The sequence below is a fragment of the Molossus molossus genome, unplaced genomic scaffold (assembly GCF_014108415.1).
Source record: "Molossus molossus isolate mMolMol1 unplaced genomic scaffold, mMolMol1.p scaffold_m16_p_9, whole genome shotgun sequence".
Lineage (NCBI taxonomy): Eukaryota > Metazoa > Chordata > Mammalia > Chiroptera > Molossidae > Molossus > Molossus molossus.
Window position 1 is genome coordinate 100,983,324 of NW_023425403.1, and position 23,634 is coordinate 101,006,957.

The 23,634-nt window shown below is 37.0% G+C and overlaps 1 protein-coding gene across 1 annotated transcript in view; it reads left to right on the plus strand.

The window, feature by feature from the left end:
- The window catches only part of LRRC63 (leucine rich repeat containing 63), a 127,751-nt gene that overhangs the window by 59,078 nt on the left and 45,039 nt on the right, over positions 1–23,634 (plus strand). The window contains 1 exon segment of the mRNA XM_036249811.1: positions 11,323–11,459. Within this exon segment, the coding sequence (XP_036105704.1) occupies positions 11,323–11,459 (137 nt within the window).

The following is a 23,634-nucleotide window of genomic DNA, read 5'->3' on the forward strand; positions in this document are numbered from 1 at the left end:
TAATAACATTTGCTTCATAGAAATCCCCAAAGAGGAAGAAAATCAGCAATGGTTAGAAAATATATTTGAACAAATAGTGACATAAAACTTTCCTAACTTGGTGAAGGAAGAAGGCAGTAAAGTTTAAGAAGTACAGAGAGCCCCAAGTAAGAAGGACTCAAACAGGCCCACAGCAACCCACATAGTAATTAAAATGTCAAAAATTAAAGACAAAGAGAGAATCCTAAAGGCAGCAAGTAATAAACAACACATTACCTACAAAGGAAACCCCATAAGGCTCTCAGCTGACTTCTCAACAGAAACACTACAAGCCAGAAGGGAGTGGCATGAGGTAATAAAGGTCATGAAAAACAAGGATCTGAATCCAAGACTACTCTATTCAGCAAGGCTATCATTCAAAATAGAAGGTCAAATAAAAAGCTTCCCAGACACACAAAAAGAAGGCTAAGGGAAAATATTAACAACAAACCAGCACTGCAAGATATACTAAAAAGACTGCTGCATTTAGTAGAAGAAATAGGAAGAAAAATATAACTACACTAAACAAAAACAGAAATAAATAAATACATATCAATTAACACCTTAAATGTGAGTGGTTTGAATGCTCTGATAAAAAGACACAAAGTAGCTTACTGGATAAGAAAGCATGACTCACAGATATGTTGTTTACAAAGACCCGCCTCACAATAAAAGACTCACATAGGTTGAAAGTGAAGGGATGGAAAAAATCTTTCAATCAAACAGAAAAGAAAAAAAAAAAAAAAGCTGGGGTAGCAATACTCATATCTGATAAAGTAAATTTCAAAATGAAGACCATAACAAGAGACAAAGAAGGTCACTACAAAATATTGAAAAGATCTATCCAACAGGAAGATATAACCTTAATAAACATATATGCACCCAATATAAGAACACCAACATATATTAAAAATCTTTTGGAGGACTTCAAAGAGGAAATAGACAGTAATACAATCATAACCGGGGACTTCAACACCCCGCTGACATCACTGGATAGATCTTCTAGACAAAAAATTAACAAGGAAACACATACTCTAAATGAAGCGCTAGATCAAATGAATTTAATAGATATTTACAGGAAATTACATCCCAAAACTTCAGAATTCACATTCTTCTCAAGTGCACGTGGAACATTCTCAAAGATAGACCACATGTTAGGGCACAAACTAAGTCTCTACAAGTTCACAAAGATTGAAATCATATCAAGTATCTTCTCAGATCACAATGGCATGCAACTAGAAATCAACTGCAACAAAAACATGCAAAGAAATTTGAAAACATGGAGGCTAAATAGTATGTCATTGACAGTGAATTGGTTACCATGGAGATCAAGGAAAAAAATAAAAAACTATCTGGAAACCAATGAAAATGAACACACAACAAAACAAAATCTATGGGATGCAGCAGAAGCAATTCTGAGAGGGAGGTTCATAGCACTACAGGCCTACCTCAAGAAACAAGAAAGATTTATAATAGACTATTTAACCTCACAACTTAAAAGAACTAAAGCACACATAAAGAACACCCCAGAGCAAGTAGAAGAAAGAAAATAGTAACGATCAGAGCAGACATAAATGACATGGAGAACAAAAACAATTCAAAGGACCAATAAAACAAAGAGCTGGTTATTTGAAGGGATAAACAAGATTGATGGACCCTTAGCTAGACTCACCAAGAAACAAAGAGAGAGAACACAAGTACAGAAAATCAGAAATGAAAGAGGAGACATAATAACTGACACCACAGAAATACAACGAATTGTTAACAAATATTATAAACAATTATACGGCAACAAATTCCATAATCTAAGTGAAATGGACCAATTTCTACAAACAACACTCTTCCAAAACTAAACCAGAAAGAGATAGAAAACTTGAACAGACCAATAACAACAAAAGAAATTGAAGATGTAATCAAGACTCTTACAGCAAACAAAAGCCCAGGCCCAGATGGCTTCACCGGGAAATTTTACCGAACATTCGAAGAAGAACTAATACCCATTCTCAAACTTTTTCAGAAATTTAAGAAGAAGGAAGATTTCCAAACTTGTTTTATGAGGCCAGCATAACTCTAATTCCAAAACCAGAAAAAGACATTACAAACAAAGAAAACTGCATGCTAATATCCTTGATGAACTTAGATGCCAAAATCCTGAACAAAATACTAGCAAATTGAATCCAGCAATACATCAAAAAAATTATTCACCATGACCAAGTGGGATTCATCCCAGGAATGCAAGGCTGGTACAATATTCTCAAATCAATAAACATGATACACCACATAAACCAAATGAAAGATAAAAATCACATGATCATATCAATAGATGATGAAAAAGTATTTGACAAAATCCAGCATCCATTTCTGTTAAAAATGCTCAGCAATGTGGGAATAGAGGTATCATATCTCAACATAATAAAGGTGATATATAAAAGACCTACAGCCAACATCATACTCAATGGGGAGAAATTAAAAGCATTTCCCCTAAAACAGGAATACAGCAAGAATGCCCACTTTCACCACTCTTATTTAACATAGTATTGGAAGTCTTAGCCACAGCAATCAGACAGGAGAAAAAAATGAAATGGTTCCAAATGTAAAGGAAGAAGTAAAAAGGACATTATTTTCAGATGACATGATAATATATGTAGAAAACCCCAAAGACTCCATCAAAAATTTACTAGACTTAATAAATGAATGTGGCCAAGTAGCAGGATACAAAATTAATGTTCAAGAAATCGATGGCATTCTTTTTTTTTTTTTTTTTTTTATCCTCACCCGAGGACATTTTTCCATTTTTTGTTCAGGTAGAGTAGGAGGGAGAGAGAGGAACAGAGAGAGAGAGAGAAACATCGACGTGAAGGGACACATCGAGTGGCTGCCACCCTCAAGACTGACCAGAGCCGGGGACAAACTGCAACCGAGGCACATGCCCTTAGCGGGAACCGAACCCAGGTCTCTCAGGACCGCAGGCCGACGCTCTAACCGCTGAGCCAAACCGGCCAGGGCTCGATGGCATTCTTTAAACCAATGATGAACTCACAGAGAGGGAAACTAAAAAAACAATCCCATTTATTATCATAGCAAAAAATTAAGATAACTAGGAATAAACTTGACCATAAATATAAAGGACCTATTTGCAGAAAACTACAGGTCATTGAAAAAAGAAATAGAGGAAGATATAAAAAAGTGGAAGCATCCCTGATGAACATAGACGCCAAAATCCTGAACAAAATATTAGCAAATCGGATCCAGAAATACATCAAAAAAATTATTCACCATGACCAAGTGGGATTCATTCCAGGGATGCAAGGCTGGTACAATATTCGCAAATCAATAAACGTGATACACCACATAAACAAAATGAAGAATAAAAACCACATGATCATATCAATAGATGCTGAAAAAGCATTCGACAAAATCCAGCATCCATTTCTGATAAAAACGCTCAGCAATGTAGGAATAGAGGGATCATATCTCGACATAATAAAGGCCATATATGAAAGACCTACAGCCAACATCATACTCAATGGACAGAAACTAAAAAAATTTCCATTAAGAACAGGAACAAGACAGGGATGTCCACTTTCGCCACTCTTCTTTAACATTGTACTGGAAGTCTTAGCCACAGCAATCAGACATGAAGAAAAAATAAAAGGGATCCAAATTGGAAAGGAGGAAGTGAAACTGTCATTATTTGCAGATGACATGATATTGTATATAGAAAACCCTAAAGACTCCATCAAAAATCTATTAGACTTAATAAATGAATTTGGCAAAGTAGCAGGATACAAAATTAACGTGAAGAAATCGACAGCATTCTTGTACATCAATGATGAACTCACAGAAAGAGAAACTGAAAAAACAATCCCATTTACCATCGCGCCAAAAAAATTACGATACCTAGGAATAAACTTAACCAAAGAAGTAAAGGACCTATTTGCAGAAAACCACAAGTCATTGAAAAAAGAAATAGAGGAAGATATAAAAAAGGGGAAGCACATACCCTGTTCATGGATTGGAAGAATTAACATAATTAAAATGTCCATACTACCCAGAGCAATCTATAGATTCAATGCAATCCCCATCAAAATACCAACGACATATTTCACAGAGCTAGAACAAATACTTCAAAAGTTCATATGGAACCAAAAAAGACCCCGAATAGCCACAGCAATCTTGAAAAAGAAGAACAAAGTAGGTGGGATCACAATACCAGATATCAGGTTATACTATAAAGCAACCGTAACCAAAACAGCCTGGTACTGGCACAAGAACAGGCATATAGACCAGTGGAACAGAACTGAAAACCCAGAAATGGACCCAAGGCAATACGCTCAATTAATATTTGACAAAGGTGGCAAGAGCATACAGTGGAGTAAAGACAGCCTCTTTAATAAATGGTGTTGGGAAAATTGGACAGCCACATGCAAAAAAATGAAACTAGACCATTAACTTACACCATACACAAAAATAAACTCAAAATGGATAAAAGAATTAAATGTGACCCGTGAATCCATAAAAATTCTAGAAGAAAATGTAGGCAACAAAATTTCGGACATCATACGGAGCAGAATTTTCACTGATACATCACCTAAGGCAACAGAAATAAAGGAGAAAATGAACACATGGGACTACATCAAACTAAAAAGCTTCTGCACAGCAAAAGAAACAATCATCAAAATGGAAAGGCAACCCACTGTATGGGAGAACATCATTGCCAATGATGTATCAGATAAGGGGTTAATTTCCAATATATATAGAGTGCTCATACAACTCCACAAAAGGAAGACAAAGAACCCAATTAAAAAATGGGCAGAGGACCTGAATAGACACCTCTCCAAACAGGGCATACAAATGGCCAAGAGACATATGAAGAAATGCTCAACATCACTAATCATCAGAGAGATGCAAATTAAAACAACAATGAGGTATCACCTCACACTTGTCAGAATGGCCGCCATCAACAAATCATCAAACAACAAGTGTTGGCGAGGGTGTGGAGAAAAGGGGACTCTAATACACTGCTGGTGGGAATGCAGACTGGTGCAGTCGCTATGGAAAACAATATGGTGCTACCTCAAACAATTAAAAATTGAACTTCCATTTGACCCAGTGATCCCACTGCTGCGAATATATCCTAAGAAGCCTGAAACACCAATCAGGAAGAATATATGTACCCCCATATTCATAGCAGCACTTTTTACAATAGCTAAGATCTGGAAACAGCCCAAGTGTCCACCAGTAGACGAATGGATAAAAAAGCTGTGGTACATATACACAATGGAGTACTATGCAGCAGTAAGAAAGAAAGATCTCTTATCCTTTGAGACGACATGGAGGGACCTGAAAAGTATTATCCTAAGTGAAAGAAGCCAAGCAGAAAAAGACAAATACCACATGATCTCACTTATATACGGAATATGATGAACATAACAGTCTGAGGAATACAGTAGACCCAAACACATGGAAGTAGGGCACAGACTGACATCCCTCAGAAGAGGGGATGCAGGGTGGGGGGGTGGGAAGAGATAAACCACAGAATTCATATGCATGTATGCATGACCAATGGACATGGACAACTAAGCTGGGGACAGGGTGAAGGGGGGGTCGGGTGGGGGGTGCCAATGGGGTAAAAAGGTAAAATATCTGTAACAAAAAAATAAATAAAAATTCAATAAATAAATAAATAAATAAATAAATAAATAAATAAATAAATGGAAGCACATACCTTGTTCATGGGTTGGAAGAATCAACATCATTAAAATGTCCATACTACACAAAGCAATCTATAGCTTCAATGCAATCCCTATCAAAATACCAGTGACATACTTCACAGAACTAGAACAAATACTTCAAAAGTTCATATGAAACCAAAAAAGATCTCGAATAGCCACAGCAATCTTGAAAAAGAAGAACAAAGGTGGAGGGATCACATTACCAGATTTCAGGTTATACTACAAAACCACTGTAATCAAAACAGCCTGGTACTGGCACAGGAACAAACATATAAACCAGTGGAACAGAACAGGGAACCTGGAAATAGACCCAAGACAATATGCTCAATTAATATTTGACAAAGGAAGCAAGAGCATACAGTGGAGTAAAGACAGCCTTTGTAATAAATGGTGTTGGGAAAATTGGACAGCTACATGCAAAAAAAAAATGAAACTAGACCATCAACTTACACCATACACAAGAATAAACTCAAAATGGATAAAAGACTAACATGTGACTTGGGAATCCATAAAAATCCTAGAACAAAATGTAGGCAACAAAATTTCAGACATTATACGGAGCAGAATTTTCACTGATACATCACCTAAGGCAACAGAAACAAAGAAGAAAATAAACACATGGGAGTACATCAAACAAAAAACTTCTGCACAGCGAAAGATACAATCATCAAAATGGAAAGGCAACCCACTGTATGGGACAGCCTAATTGCCAATGATATATCAGATAAGCAGTTAATATATAGAGTGCTCATAGAACTCAACAAAAGGAGGACAAAGAACCCAATTAAAAAATGGGCAGAGGAGCAAAATAGACATCTCTCCAAACAGGACATACAAATGGCTAAGAGACATATGAAGAAATGCTCAACATCACTAATCATCAGAGAGATGCAAATTAAAACAACTATAAGGTATCACCTCACACTTGTTAGAATGGCCACCATCAACAAATCATCAAACAACAAGTGTTGGCAAGGGTGTGGAGATAAAGGGACTCTAGTACACTGCTGGTGGGAATGCAGACTGGTACAGCCACTATGGGAAACCATATGGTGTTACCTCAAAAAATTAAAAATTGGACTTGCATTTGACCCAGTGATCTCACTTCTAGGAATATACCCTAAGAAGCCTGAAACACCAATCAGAAAGAATATATGTACCCCCACGTTCATAGCAGCACTATTTACAATAGTTAAGATCTGGAAACAGCCCAAATGTCCATCACTAGATGAATGGATAGAAAGCAGTGGTACATATACACAATGGAGTACTATGCAGCTGTAAGAAAGGAAGATCTCTTATCCTATGAGATGACATGGAGGGGCCTGGAAAGTATTATCCTAAGTGAAACAAGCCAAACAGAGAAAGACAAGTATATGATCTCACTTATTTGTGAAATATAATGAACATAACATTCTGAGGAATGGGGTAGTCCCAGAGACATGGAAGTGGGGTACAGACTGATAATCCGCAGAAGAAAGGGTGGGGGGTAGAGATAAACCACCAAACTTATATCATGTATGTATGAACAATGGACATGTACAACAAAGGTGGGGACAGGGTGGGGAGGGATAAGGAGGGGGGATCAGTGGGGGAAAAAGGAGAAATATCTGTAACAAAAATAAATAAATTAATTTAAAAAACAGAAAGAAATACCAATTGTAAAGCAGAATTGGAATAAATAGACATATTACCCATAAAAAAAAAGTTACTAGAGATGCAGAGGGATATTTTGTCAATCTATAAGGATAATATAATTATATATGCATATATACACACATACATACATACATACATACATACATACTTACACATATACATATATATGTCCTCAGAATATAAAAACTAAAAGTATTAAAGGGAAAAAATAGAATTTCAACATTAATAGTTATAAACTTTAATACCACACATTCAATAATACATAGAACAAATAAGCAGAAGATCAACAAAGAAATAGAAAATCATTTGGACCTAATACACATCTATTGGACACTTCAACCAACAGAAGCAGAATGCATAATTCACAAATTTACATAAAATATTTTCTAGGGTAGACCATATGTTAGGCTGCAAAGTAAGTCTCAACACACTTAAAACAATTGAAAATCACAGAAAGTATATTTTTGGCCACAGTTGAATGTAATTAAAAATCAATAACTGAAAGAAATTTGAAAATATATGAAGATCAAGTAACACATTCTTAAATAACCAGTAATTCAATAAAAAAAACATCAAAAGAGAAATTAGAAAATACTTTAAGATGAATGAAAAGGAAAAGACAACATGCCAAAATTTATAAGATGACTTTACACCAGTGCTCAGAGGGAAATATATAGCTATAAATACCTATATTTATTTAAAATTATTTTATTTATTTTTGTTACAGATATCTCTCCTTTTTCCTCACTGATTCCCCCCTCTTCCTCCCTCACTGCCCTGTCCCAGCTTTGTTGTCCATGTCCATTGTTCATGCATACATGCGTATAAGTTCTGTGGTTTATCTCTCCCCCACCACTCCCTCTTCTGGGGATTGTCAGTCTCTACCCCACTTCCATGTCTCTGGGACTACCCCATTCCTCAGAATGTTATGTTCATTATATTCTACAAATAAGTGAGATCATATGATACTTGTCTTTCTCTGTTTGGCTTGTTTCACTTAGGATAATACTTTCCTGGTCCCTCCATGTCATCTCAAAGGATAAGAGAGCTTTCTTTCTTACAGCTGCATAGTACTCCATTGTGTATATGTACCACTGCTTTTTATCCATTCATCTACTGATGGACATTTGGGCTGTTTCCAGATCTTAACTATTGTAAATAGTGCTGCTATGAACATGGGGTACATATATTCTTTCTGATTGGTGTTTCAGGCTTCTTAGGGTATATTCCTAGAAGTGGGATCACTGGGTCAAATGGAACTTCAATTTTTAATTTTTGGAGATAACACCATAGTATTTTCCATAGTGGCTGCACCTTCTTCATTCCCCCCAGCAGTGCACTAGAGTCCCCTTTTCTCCACACCCTCGCCAACACTTGTTTGATGATTTGTTGATGGCGGCCATTCTGACAGGTATGAGGTGATACCTCATTGTTGTTTTAATTTGCATCTCTCTGATGATTAGTGACATTGAGCATTTCTTCATATGTTTCTTAGCCATTTGTATGTCCTGTTTGGAGAGGTGTCTATTTAGTTCCTCTGCCCATTTTTTAATTGGGTTCTTTGTCTTCCTTTTGTTAGTTGTATGAGCACTCTCTATATATTGGAAATTAACCTCTTATCTATAAATACCTCTATTTAAAAAGAAAAATCAATAACCTAATCTTCCCTCTTAAACCAGCATAAAAAAAGAGCAAACTAAACCTTAAAAAAATAAAAAGTGAATACTAAAATTAGTACAAAAATTAGTGAAATTAAGAATAGAAAAACAATAGAGAAAAAAATCAACACAACCAAGAGTTGATACTTGAAAACATCAACAAAATTGACTAATCTTAAATGGACTGATCAAGGGGACATTACTACCAAATTCATAGAAATAAAAAAAAATTAAAGAGAATACTACAGATAACTGTAAACCAACCAAATGGATCACTTTGATAAAATGAACACACACTTAAGAAAGACACAAGAATGAACTCTTGAAAAAATAGAAAATTTGAATGGTTCTAAAAAAAAAGGAAATACTTCAGTAGTAATATATTTTTTTTCATCCTCACCAGAGGACTTTTTTTTTTTTGTCCTCGGCCCCAGTTGGGGTTGTGTGGGAATCAATCACTCGGTATGTCTCTCTCATATGGATGTTTCTCTCTGTCTCCCTTCCTCTCTATTTCAAGATGAAAGCAAAAATGTCCTCAAGTGAGGATAAAAAAAAAAAAAAAAAAAATGTTTTTTTTAAATCCTAGAAGAAAGTGCAGGCAGAAAAATCTCACACATCCTAAATAGTGGAATTTTCACCGATACATCGCCTAGGGCAAGAGAAGCAAAGAAAAAAAAATTAATACATGAACTACATCAAGCTAACAAGCTTCTGCATGGCAAAAGAAAGCAGCATCAAATTGAAGAGGGAACCTACTCTCTGGGGGAACACATTTGCCAATGATACATCAGATCAGGGGTTAATATCCAAAATATATAGAGCACTCAAACAACTCAAAAAAAGGAAGATTAAACAATCCAATTATAAATAGGCAGAGGGCCTGAATAAACACTTCTCCAAACTGGACATAGAAATGGCCCAGAGACATATGAAACAATGCTCAATATCTCTTATCATGAGAGATGCAAATTAAAAGAACTAGAAGATATCACCTCATATCTGCTAGAATGGTGGTCATCAATAAATCCTCAAACAACAAGTGCTGGTGAGGATGTGGAAAAAAAGAGTACTGTAGTACACTGCTGGCAGAATGCAGACTGGCAGGCACTATGGAAAACAATATAGCGTTTCCTCAAAAAATTAAAAATGGTACTGCCATTTGGTCCAGTGATCCCACTTCTTGGGATATATCCTAAGAAGACTGAAACATCAATCAGGAATAATATATGCACCCCTATGCTCATAGCAGCCCTATTTACAATAGCTAAGATCTGGAAACAGCCCAAGTGTCCATCAGTAGATGAGTGGATAAAAATGTAGTGGTACATTTACACAAGGGAATACTATGCAGATGTAAGAAAGAGAGATTTCTTACCCTTTTAGACAACATAGAGGGACCTGGAGAGTATTGTGCTAAGTAAAGTAATCCAGTCAAAGAAAGACAAGATCTCACTTATTTGTGGAATATAATGAACAAAATAAGATGTTGACCAGAAGAAATCCAGAATTGTGCAAGTAGGGAACAGATGGATGGGGTGTAGGAGTGGTGGGAAGAGATAAATCAAGGAACTTACGTGCATGTATACACAGTCAATGGACATGTACATTAGGTTGGGGAAAGCAGGACAGCAGGACGGGTGGGAATGGAAAGGAGGGGGTCAATGCAGGAGGAAAGGGAACATCTGTAATACTTTAAGAATAAAAAAAGGAAAAGGCATTAAAGAGAGAGAAGATAAAAAGACCTTATTATGATTCACCAGAGAGCAAGAAATATATTAGTCAAGCAAAGATCATATATTTAAATAGTTTATTCTATTTTTAAATTTCATATGAAAAATCAGTACATATGAAATTACTATGATATGAGAATGAAACAATCTGGTTATGATATCTGACACCTCATTGATTACTAAGGTTAATTCCATTTATATTTCTGGTTCTGCAGGTAGCTTTTTTTTCTCTTCTTCTTTGCATAATTTCCTCTTTAAAACCATGGATTGATTAAACAGGATTACTTTCCCATTTAGAAAAGAACCATTGCTGCAACAAGGGATATGTGTATATCACTATTTTACATATCATGCATATTTTGCTGGTCAGTTATTTTGAAGGTTTTCCAAAGTTATTTGATATATGTAATACAGACAAGCAATGTTACTATACAGATTTATATAGGATTATAGAATGTAACAAACAGGAATTTGCATACTATATTATTCTAGTCATGTTTGTTTCTCTTTTCTGTTCCTCAGATATTTTGTCTTAAATATTTAGAAATACTGATCCTGAGAAATAATCCTATCAATGAAATCCCTTCTGAAATTCAACAACTTAAGTTCCTTCGAGTTTTCAACATTTCCTTTAATTTGATTATGACTCTTCCTCCTGGGTAAGGTTGATAATTTAAGATTATAAACATAGACAATAAAGAATTTAGGATTTAGAAAAGAATGAACTCCCCTTTTGAAAGTAGCTAGCAACTTTTAAGCTATTTAATAATTTTTATTTTTTTTTAAATAAGCAGACTTATTTTTCATTATTGTGTTAAAAATAATTCATACAGATAGCAATTATCCATTCATGGCCTCAATTTCCTAATCTATGAAACTAAGAAATTAGTCTTTATGATATCTAAGATCCTTTAAACTCTAACAGGAATGTTGATATTTGGGTTTAAAAGAGATGGCTTTCCACCTCCCCCATATGAACTGGTAATTATTTAATTACTAATAAAAATTTTAATCAAAACCTTTACCAAATGCCAAAGCAAGATACCTCCTCCAGTAAATGTTTAACAAATTGAATGTGGGTTAAAGACAAAGGGATTGGACTCTTAAATAGTTGAACAACATTTCTTAAAAAAAGATTTCTATAGTAATTAAGGAAGTGCATCAAAATTTATTAATAAATTTCTTCATTCAGCAATGTTTATAAGTAACAATCTAACAAGTTCTACATTCATAATACTTAAAACTATATAATTATTTAGAAGAATAAAATGGTAGGTAAAATATTATAATAGTTCTGTATAAAAATGTACATATACAAGTCACGCATTATAAATAATACATTTAAAAAGAAAGAATAAACACAAAGGAAGTAAGATAATTGCATTATGGGAATTTTATTTCTGTTTGAGTCATTTATATTTTTCCACAGTAACATAAATTGTATCTTCCCTGCCTTGATACTAGAATCAGCAATTTTTCTAAGGAAATGCTGTTTTCTTCCCTTTCTTTGTAATCCACACCCAAGAATATGTTTTCATTGATTTTGAGGAAGGCAGAGAGAAACATCAATGTAAGAGAGAAACATTGATTGGTTGCCTCCGGCATGCACACAGCAGGGGATCAAACCCACAACCTGGGTATGTGCCCTGTCCAGGAATCAAACCTGAAATCTTTTGGCACACAATCTTTTGGATATTCTAATCAACTGTACCACATGGCCATTACTGAATAATCGTATTTGAAAACCAGTATCTAAGTATTGAATGGACCCACTGCTATTGGGATGACATAGTTTATAGACACTCTCAGTGTACAGAGCTAAGAAATATATGTGTATACTAATCTGTGTGTACACCTATCTATAAATTACAGTCAGCCCTCGTTTACCACAGTTAATCAGCTACAGACTCTACCGCAATAAATAAATTTCCATGGAGTAGGATTCATTTATATACAGTCATCCCTCGCTACTTCACACTTCTATTATATTTGAAAAAAAAACACGATAGAGTGAACCGGCAAAAGTCGGAGTGCAAAGTGGCGAGAGACGACTATGTTTCTGTGTGTGTATTTATTTATACACACACCTACATATGTACATACACACACACACATATATACATATGTACGTATATGCATCTAAACAGATTAATACAGGATAATCTATAATCATAATTACATATTTTAAATAACCATAACTCATTTAAACAAAATGTAAAAATGCCTAAAACAACTAAAACTTGATCATTACTACATAGTCAACATTGTTCATTGTTTAAAGATTAAACAAATTAGTTTGAATTATTAGTAATAAACAAAAGTTTTAAGGAGCCCTCACACCTGTCAGAATGACTATCATCAATAAATTCACAAATGACCAGTATTGGTAATGATATGGAGAAAAGGGAAGCATTGTGCACTGTTGGTGGGAATGCACATTGGTGCAGTCACTATGGAAAACAGTATGTAGTTTCCTCAAAAAATAAAAAAATGAATCTGCCTTATGATCCAGTGATTCCACTTCTGGGAATTTATCCTAAGAAACCCAAAACAGTAATTCAGAAGAACATATGCACTTCTATGTTCAATGCAGTGTTATTTACAATAACCAAGCTATAGAAGCAACCCAAGTACTCATCAACAGACAAGTGAATAAAAAGTTGTGCTACATATATACAATGGAATATTACTCAGCCATAAAAAAGAATGAAATCTTACCATTTGTGACAGCATTGAAGGACCTAGAGAGTATTATGTAAAGTAAAATAATGCCGATACACATTATAAAATTTCAAACAGTTGTATGTAACCCTAATTGGAGAGTCAGAAATGGCTCCCTGGAAGAGATGATATTTGATCAAATGTAACTGAGTATGACTTAGCCAAGGTAATATGATAAAGAGCAGAGATAGTATGACTGATTATGGGGTGGATAGTTTTTTGTTTTTTTTAATTAATTAATTTATTTTTGTTACAGATATCTCTCCTTTTCTCCCCACTGATTCCCCCTTTCCCTTCCCTCCCTGCCCTGTCTCTAGCTTTGTTGTCCATGTCCATTGTTCATGCATACATGCATATAGGTTCTGTGGTTTATCTCTCCCCCACCGCCTCCTCTTCTGGGGATTGTCAGTCTCTACCCCACTTCCACGTCTCTGGGACTACCCCATTCCTCAGACTGTTATGTTCATTATATTCCACAAATAAGTGAGATCATATGGTACTTGTATTTCTCTGTTTGGCTTGTTTCACTTAGGATGATACTTTCCAGGTCCCTCCATGTCATCTCAAAGGATAAGAGAGCTTTCTTTCTTACAGCTGCATAGTACTCCATTGTGTATATGTACCACTGCTTTTTATCCATTCATCTACTGATGGACACTTGGACTGTTTCCAGATTTCAGCTATTATAAATAGTGCTGCTATAAAAATGAAGGTACATATAATCTTTCTGGTTGGTGTTTCAAGCTTCTTAAGGTATATTCCTAGAAGTGGGATCACTGGGTCAAATGGAAGTTCAATTTTTAATATTTTGAGGTAACACCACAGTGTTTTCCATAGTGGCTGCACCAGTGTGCATTCCCACCAGCAGTGTACTAGAGTCCCCTTTTCTCCACACCCTCGCCAATACTTGTTGTTTGATGATTTGTTGATGGCGGTCATTCTGACAGGTGTGAGGTGATACCTCATTGTTGTTTTAATTTGCATCTCTCTGATGATTAGTGATGTTGAGCATTTCTTTTTAAATAAAAGTAACAAGTACAAATAAAAGAGATGTGAATCAGCATATATAACATGGGGTGGGGATTAGAAGCCATTTGCTGGTTTGGAAGCTTAGAAAGCGAGGCCAAGTGGTAAAAAATGAGAGTCATGAAGTAGGTAGGGACTAGGTTGTCTGGGGGCCTTGTGAGCTAAGGCAAAGAATTTGTATTTTATGCTTCTAGGCAGATAGGATCTGTTAAGGGGTTTCTCAAAGAGGAGTGGTAGATTCAGATCCACATTTTAGCTCATGCTGGTGGCAATGTAGAGGATACATGTGAAGTGATGAAGCAGAATAGAAGGTATCCCACTGGAAGACTATCACAATAATCCAAGCAAGAGGTAAAAAGCACTTCTAGGGCAATGATAACAAGGAGAATAAGGAATAAATTGTTAACAAATCGAGGTAAAATTTGCAAGATCTGGTATTGATTAGACATAAACATAGAGTGTCTAATCAATAGACATAGAGCTGCCAAGGGCCATTTGGATATTTGCAGGCCATACAAAATTATCAACTTAAAAATTAGCCTGCTATATTTGGTCAGGCTAATTTGGTGAGGTGTGTGATGTTAGCTGATACTGAGTTTGTGGGCTTTATATGAACCAGACCTGAGACCATGGATCAAACATTTCCCACCCCTCGGGGTGTTGGGAATGGAACAAAGTAAAAAAAATAAGTCAAGGTTACTCCACGATTTTTATTACGGTGAAATGATTTAATCATGTGCATATATTTTCATTGAGCAGTTACGTAATACTAGGTTTTGTGCTAAGATTTGGGTTTAAATTGATAAATGAAAGGGGCATTATTCTTTCTCTTATGGAACTTAGACTCCAGGAAAAGACATGAGAATGTTTAAAAAACACCACAATAAATATATAAATATAAAACATCTTAAGAGCTATGAATGAAGAGATCAACAAGAAAGATGTCAGAAGTGGATCCAAGATGGCAGGGAGTAGATGGAGGAGTCCCTGGAGCAAACAAAAATTACAACTAAATTAGAAAAATCAACATGAATAACCAGCTGAAGACTAGCTGGACAGAAGTCTTATAACCAAGGATTTACAGAAGAAATCATATTGAGGCTGGTAGGAAGGCAGAGGTGCAAAAAGGGCTGGCCCTGCTCCCATGGGAAATAGTTGAGATTCTGGAGAGATATCTCAATTACAAGGGTTCCCACTGAGAAACGTGGGGTCTCAACCTCAAGTCAAAGTTCTCAGCCCAGAACAGAGCTGGGAAGAAGAGCCCATATAGCATCTGGCTATGAAAATCAGCAGGAATTCTGTCCACCAGGGAGAGGTGGTAGTCTACTAGAGGCACAGGCACTCTCTTAAAAGGCCAATGCACAAAATATCATTAGCAGCTTCTCATACTGGGTTCTGGATAGAGGGAAGAACAGACTAGAGTTGTGTGAGGAGAGACTGGAGATTGTGGCTCTGGAGAGAGAGCTAAAGGGACAGCCACCAGGATCCTTCAGCTTAGTTCTTCTCCCACACCACTGATTTTATCTTTCTTAGGTGAAACACTCCCTCCATGTGGCATCAGCCCAAGGAAATGCAATAGCTGCACTCTCTGGACTCCCTGCCACCTCACCCTGTGAAGCTTGTACCCTGCTGAAGAGTCAGCTGCCTGGGCTGAAGTGTAGAGATCTAGGCAGATGTAGGAGAAGTCAGTGACTGAGTTGTGTGGCTTTGGAGGATGAGCCTTTCCCCTCACTTTCCCATGAACCTGACTGGCACCTCCCCTTCATGGGAGTTCCACTAACCCCAGTTGTTAGGGTCCTGGCAGCCCCACCCTCCTGATTCCTGATAGCTCCACTCTGCTGAGGTCTAGGCAGATTTCAGGACAGAGAGAGTGGTGTGGCTCCCGGACAGGGGCCACTCTCCCTACCTTCCCCTAAGCCTGACCAGCAAGCACCTCCCCATCACTGGCGATCCAGTATCCCCACCATCCCACTCCTGGCAGCCCAGTCCTGCTGCCATTGGCCTCTGGGCTGAATCTAGGGCAAACTGAGTCTTTTAACCCTAGGACAGGGGTCATTTTTGCCCTCGCACGCCCAACCGGGGCAGAGTCTTCCCTTCATACAGCCAAATCTTGGTCTGTTTGGGCCTGATAAACTCTGCTAACCTCACTCTGACAACTTCCTGACACCCTTCCCACAATAAAAATGTGTGAATAACCAGTGGTGGCAGCTAGACTTGGTATACCCTTAGATATTTGCTGAACGGCCCTAGACTCAGCACTGGCATCAAGATTGAACCTATATCAATCTGGTGAACACCACCCACCCCTACATTTTGACTCACTGAGAACCTACATAATGCAACTCGAGTATTGCCAAAGGTTTTTTCAGTGACTGAGCCTAACAGTCAGCCAGCAGACAGAGGCAGGTGGAGGTAGATCCTGGAGGAAACTTAGGACTTTTGCTGACCTTTCCCAGGACCCAAGCTTGTAAAAAGCTGGCTTTGGTGCACAGCTTGATCCTTCTTGTGCACACCCAGGTCCAGCAGAGGCAGCCACAAACTATGAATTGCTTTGTAGCTTTAAACAGGTTGTCCAGGACTTGTCACAGGCAGTGTCTGACATTGACCTGCCCCAGAGGACCTCCTGAGAGACCCCAAAACCAAAACACGTAGAGGCCATCTTCAGACATTATCAAAGCAGGATCCATTTACTTTCATAAGGGCCATATACAAAGGGAGACCTCAGCAGGCACCTGCCCCTGCTGAGGAAAATTCCACTATATGTGGTCAACACCTGCATAGCAGCTCATGCACTATAGTCAGGGTTGATTCTCACAGTCAGTCAGCCTGGATGTTGAGCCCATGCATGAATAGACCAATAGCAATCAAGTCTCAATTACAACAGGAGGGCCCACATAACTTACACAAGGAACATGTCTGTAGCACCCAGCTTAGGTGATCAAGGAGACTATGCCACTGGGTCCTACAGGACATCTACTACATAAGGCCACCCTTCTGAGACAGAAAGTCACAGCAAATCTACCTAATACATAGAAATAAACACAAAGAGGCAGCCAAAATGGGGAGACAATAAAACATGCCCCAAATGCCTGGCTGGTATGTCTCAGTGGATTGAGTGTCATCTCATGCACCAAGAGGTCACTGACTCAATTCCCAGTCAGGTCACATGCCTGGATTTAGGGCTCAGTCCCCAATATGAGGCATGCAGGAGGCAGTCAAACAATGCTTTTCCTTCTCATTGATATTTCTATCTCTCTCTCCTGCTCCCTTCCTCTCTATCTTAAAAATATATTTAAAAAAGACTCTCCCCAAATGACAGAACAGGAGAAATCTCTAGAAAAAATGCAAAATGAAATAAAGGCAAGCAAATTATCAGATATAGAGTTCAAAACTATGGTTATAAGGATGCTCAAGGAACTTAGTGAGAACCACACAGCATAAAAAAGGACATAGAAACCGTGAAAAAGACCAGGCCAGGACATCAAAATTACCACTAAACTACAGAGCAAACATTCTTCAGAACTGCCTGAAATCGAGCTAAAAAGAAGTCCTACAACCACAAAATTAAAGAAGAAGTCACATCGAGACTGGTAGTAGGGGCAGAGATGTGGACAGGATGGTTCTACACACACGCACGGTGGATAAAAATCAGGAGAGATACCTTGGCTGTGAAGGTCCTCCCTGTGAGCGAGGGATCCCCATCCCACACCAGGTACCCAGCTTAGGGTTCCAGTGCCAGGAAGAGAAGTCCCCATAACTTCTGCCTGTAAAAACCAGAGGTAATTGAGGCTGAGGAAGGCAGAGGTTTCTGGAGCCCCAGGCAGTTCCTCTAAAAGGGCTTATTCAGACCTGCTCCCTCTGAGCTCTAGTGCAGAGGAGAGGCAACCTGAAAGGTGCCAAAGACATACAGGAAAGAACTGACTTGTTTGGCATCAAGGCAAGAGCTGGAGAGGCAGTTTTCTCTTGGACAGATGTGCTGGTGGAGGCCTTTGTTCCCTTGGTAAGCCCTTTCTCCACAAGGCCACCAGATGGGAATCATACCTAGGGCTCCAGAAACCTGGCTCACACTGTTTGCCCCACCCTGGTGATTCCTTGAGGCCCTGCTCCACCCAAATTTTGGGCCCCCCAAGATGTTTCCAGTGGCTTTACCATAAAATTGGCCTTTTTTGCTCCTGCTTCAGATTTTCCTAAAGTCTCTCAAACAAGAAGCATCTGGCCACAGCACACCCCATACCTCTCACTAAGTGGTCCCAGGCCTGGCATAAGAAGCAGCCAGCCTTGGTTCACAGCTTGGCATTGCCTGGGCACCTTCTAGCCCAGCACAAGAATCAGCTATCAGCAAATTGCTTTGTAGCTTATGCCTGGTGGCCCTGGGTAGAATACAGCCAGTGGCTGACCTTGCCCCAGAGCCAGCACACCCAGAGGACAGCTTCAGAACACTGTGAAGCACCACCACCCAACCACCTCCACAAGTGACACACTCAAGGAATCAACTCAGTGGGTACCAGAGTCCTACTGAAGTAAATCTTCCTCTGTGTGGTGGGTCCCTGCATAGCTAATTATTCAGGGTAGTCAATGGTCAGAGGTTAGTGGGCACAGCCAGTCCTTGTAGCTGATCAGCCTGAGTAAAACCCTCCCATTGATGTGCCAACAGCAATCAAGATTCAATTACAACAGAAGGATGTAAAATCCACATGAGGGGTACACTTTGAGGGCCCAAGTGGTTGAGCAGGGAGGATGTGCCACTGAACCCTATAAGACTCCTACTACAACAAGCCTTCCTAAAAAGCCTAAGAGACATAGAAACTCTACCTAATACATAGAAACAAACACAGGGAGGCAACCAAATGAGGAGACAAAGAAACATGTCCCAAGTGAAACAATAGAACAAAACTTCAGGAAAAGAACTAAACAATATGAGATAAGCAATCTAACAGATGCAGAGTCCAAAACACTGCTTATAAGGACACTCAGTGAACTTAGTGAGAATTTCAAGGAATTTTATAAGAATGTCAAGGAACTTAGTGAGGACCTCAAGAGTATAATAAAGGACAAGTCAGAAATAAAAGATGCACTAACTGAAATAAAGAATAATTTACAGGGAATTAATACTAGATTAGATGAAGCCAAGAAGCAAGCCATTGATTTGGAATATAAGGATGCAAACACCACCCAATCAGAAGAACAGAAAGAAAAAATAATTTAAAAAAAAATGAGGATAGTATAAGGAGCCTGTGAGACAACTTTAAACATACCAACATTCACATCATGGGAGTGCCAGAAGGAGAAGAGAGAGAACAAGAAATTGAAAACCTATTTAAAAAAAAATAATGACAAAAAAGTTCCCTAACTTGGTAAAGAAAATAGACATACAAGTCCAGGAATCACAGAAAGTTCCAAGCAAGATGAACCCAAAGAGGTCTACACCAAAAAAAAAAAAAAAAAAAAAAAAAAAATGAAATAGGCTAAAGAAAAGAAAGAATATTAAAAGTAGCAAGAGAAAAGCAGTTAGTTACCTACAAAGGAGTTCCCATAAGGCTGTCAGCTGATTCTCAAAAGAAACTGCAGGCCAGAGGGAGTGGTGAGAAATATTGAAAGTGATGAAAAGCAAGGACTTACTACCAAGATTACTCTATCCTGCAAAGCTATCATTTAGAATTGATGACCATATAAAGAGTTTCCCAGACAAGAAAAAACTGAAGGAGTTCATCACCACCAAACCAGTATTATATGAAATGTTGAAGGGTCTTCTTGAAGAAGAAGTTTAAAAAAATGAACAATAAAATTGCAATAAATACATATCTATCAACAATTAAACATACAAACAAAATGAGCATACAGAAGAAAAAGAAACCCATAGATACAGAGAACTTTTTGTTGGTTGCCAAATGGGAGGAGAGTTGGGTGAAAAAGATTAAGGGATTAAAAACTACAAATTGGTTGTCAGACTGACGAACCTCAAAGGGAAGTGGGTAGGTTGGACCGGAAGATAAAACCAAAGAACTTATATGCATATATGTATAACCAATACATACTGACAATAGTGTGAAGAAGGCTCGAGTAGGTTGAGGGTGAAGAGGAGAAATCAAGCGAGAAAAAAAGAAAAGGCATCGGTAATAAGTTCAACAATAAAAATAAGTTTAAAAAAAAAACAGAAATGAAGAATACACTAGAAGAAATAAGCAGTTTGAATAAAGCAGAAAATTAAATCAGTGATTTGGGAGATAATGTAGAAAAAACAATCAGAGCAACAAAAAGAAAAGGAAATTTTAAAAAATGAGGATTGTCTCTGGGACCTTTGGAACAAAACAAAGCATAACAACATCCGCATCATAGGGGTACTTGAAGGAGAAGACAGGGAGCAAGGGATTGAGAACCTATTTGAAAAAACAATGACCAAAAACTTTCCTGACCCTGTGAAGGTAAAAGACACATAAGTCCAGAAAACACAGAGTCCCAAACAAGATGAACCCAATGAGGCTTATACTAAGACACATTGTAATTAAAATGGCAAAAATTAAAGACAAAGAGAGAATCTTAGATGCAGCAAGAGAATGACATTTACCTACAAAAGAGCTCTCATAAGACTGACAGCTGTTTTCTCAATGAAAACATTTCAGGACAGAGAGATTGCATGAAATATTCAAAGTGATGAAAAGCAAGAACCCACAACCAAGATGACTTTACCTAGCAAAGCTGTCATTTAAAGTTGAAGGAGAAATAAAAAGCTTCCAAGACAAGAAAAAGCCAAAGGAGTTTGTTAAAACAAGTTTTACAAGAAATGTTAAAGGGCCTTAGAAGAAGAAAAAGAAGGAGGAGAAGGAGGAGGAGGAGGAGGAGAGAGAAACATAGTTAAAAGAATAGGATGGCAATAAATAAGTATCTACCAAAAATGAATTTTGTTTATTTATTTTATCATTTTTTTTAAATTTTTATTGATTTTAGAAACAGGAAGAAAGAGGAAGATAGAAACATCAATGAGAGAGTAAAACATTAACTGGCTGCCTCCTGCACTCCTCCTACTGGGGCGAAACCCGAAACTCTGGTATGTGCTCTGACTAGGATCAAACTGATGACCTTTTGATGTATGGGATGATACTAAACCAAATGAGCCACACTGGGAATCTTTAATGTAAATGGCTTAAATATATATAAGTATATATATACATACATACACACACACACACACACACACAATAAAGAAAAACAAGACCCATATATATGCTGTCTATAAGAGACCTACCTTAGAACAAAAGATACACACAGACTAAAAGAAAGTAGAAAGTAAAAAAGATATTTCATGCAAAAGAAAATACTTTTTAAAAATATAGGGTAGCAATAGACATATCTGACAAAATAAACTTTAAAACAAAGGCCATACAAAGAAACAAAGAAGGATACTATATATTGATAAAGGAAGCAATCCAACAAGAGGATATAACCCTTATAAATATTTATTCACCCAACATAAAAGTACCTAAATATGTACAGCATCCCTTGACAGACATAACCAGAGAGATCGACAGCAGTACAGTCATAGTAGGGGCTTTGAATACCCCATTGACATCAATGGATAGATCTTTTGAATAGGAATTAAACAAGGAAACAGCAACCTTAAATAACACATGATGTCAGATGGATTTAATTGATATTTTCAGAGCATTTGACCCCAAAGCAACAGAACACACATTCTTTTCAAGTGCACATGGAACATTTTCTAGAATAGATGACATGTTTAGACACAAAACAACTCTCAATAAATCTAAGAAGATTGAAATCACATCAAACAATCACATCACCTCAATTTTTAAGAAGATTGAAATCTCTGAAAATAACTGTATGAAATCAATCATTTAAAAAATAAAATACAAAAACACAGAAACATGGAGGTTAAACAACATGGTACTAAACAGTGTAGGGGTTAACATGAGATCAAGGAAGAAATCAAAGATACCTTGACACAAATGAACATAAGAACACAACAATTCAAAACTATGAGACACAAGCAGGAACAGTCCTAAAAGCAAATTCATAGTACTATAGGCCTATCTCAAGAAAAATATCAAAAAATCTAACTTGACACTTGGAGGTACTAGGAAAAACAACAACAAACAAAACAAAAAGATGAGTAGAAGAATGGAAGTATTAAATATAAGAGCAGAAATAAATAAATAAATAAGTCTGGGGGAAAAAATACAAAAGATCAGTGAAACCAAGTGCTAGTTCTTTGAAAAGATAAACAAAATTGACAATCTTTTAACCAGACTCAAGAAAAAAAGACACAGGACCCAAATAAATAAAATCAGAAATAAAAGAGGAGAAGTGACAACTGACACCACAGAAATATAAATAATTGTAAGAAAGCATTATAAACAACTGTATGCCAACAAATTGGACAATCTGGACAAAATGGATAAATTTTTAGAAACATACAATCTTCCAAAACTAAATCAGGAAAGATCAGAGAGTCTGAATAGACAAATTATAATTTATGAAATTGAAGCAGTAATAATTGGTGAATTTTACCAAACATTTAAAGAAGAACTAACACCTATCCTTCTCAAACTATTCAAAAAAATACAAGAAGAGGGAAGACTCCCAGACTTATTTTACAAGGCCAGCATTATCCTGATTCCAAAACCAGATAAAGACAGGACAAAGAAAGAAAATTATAGATCAATATCCCTGATGAACAAAGATGCTAAAATCCTCAACAAAATATTAATAAACTGAATCCAGCAATACATTAAAAAGAGCATACATTATGATAAAGTGGGATTTATTACAGAGATGCAAGGTTGGTACAATATATGCAAATCAATAAATGTGATACACCATATAAACAAAATGAAGGATAAAAACCACATAATCATATCAATAGATGAAGAAAAAGCATTTGATAAAATACAGCACCAATATATGATAAAAAAAAAAGTCAGAACTGGGAATAAAGGGAGCAAACTTCAACATAATAAAGGCCATATATGACAAACCCACAGCCAACATCATACTCAATGGGCAAAAGCTACAATTCTTTTTCTTACAATCAGGATCAGCATAGGGATGTCCATTTTCATAACTCTTATT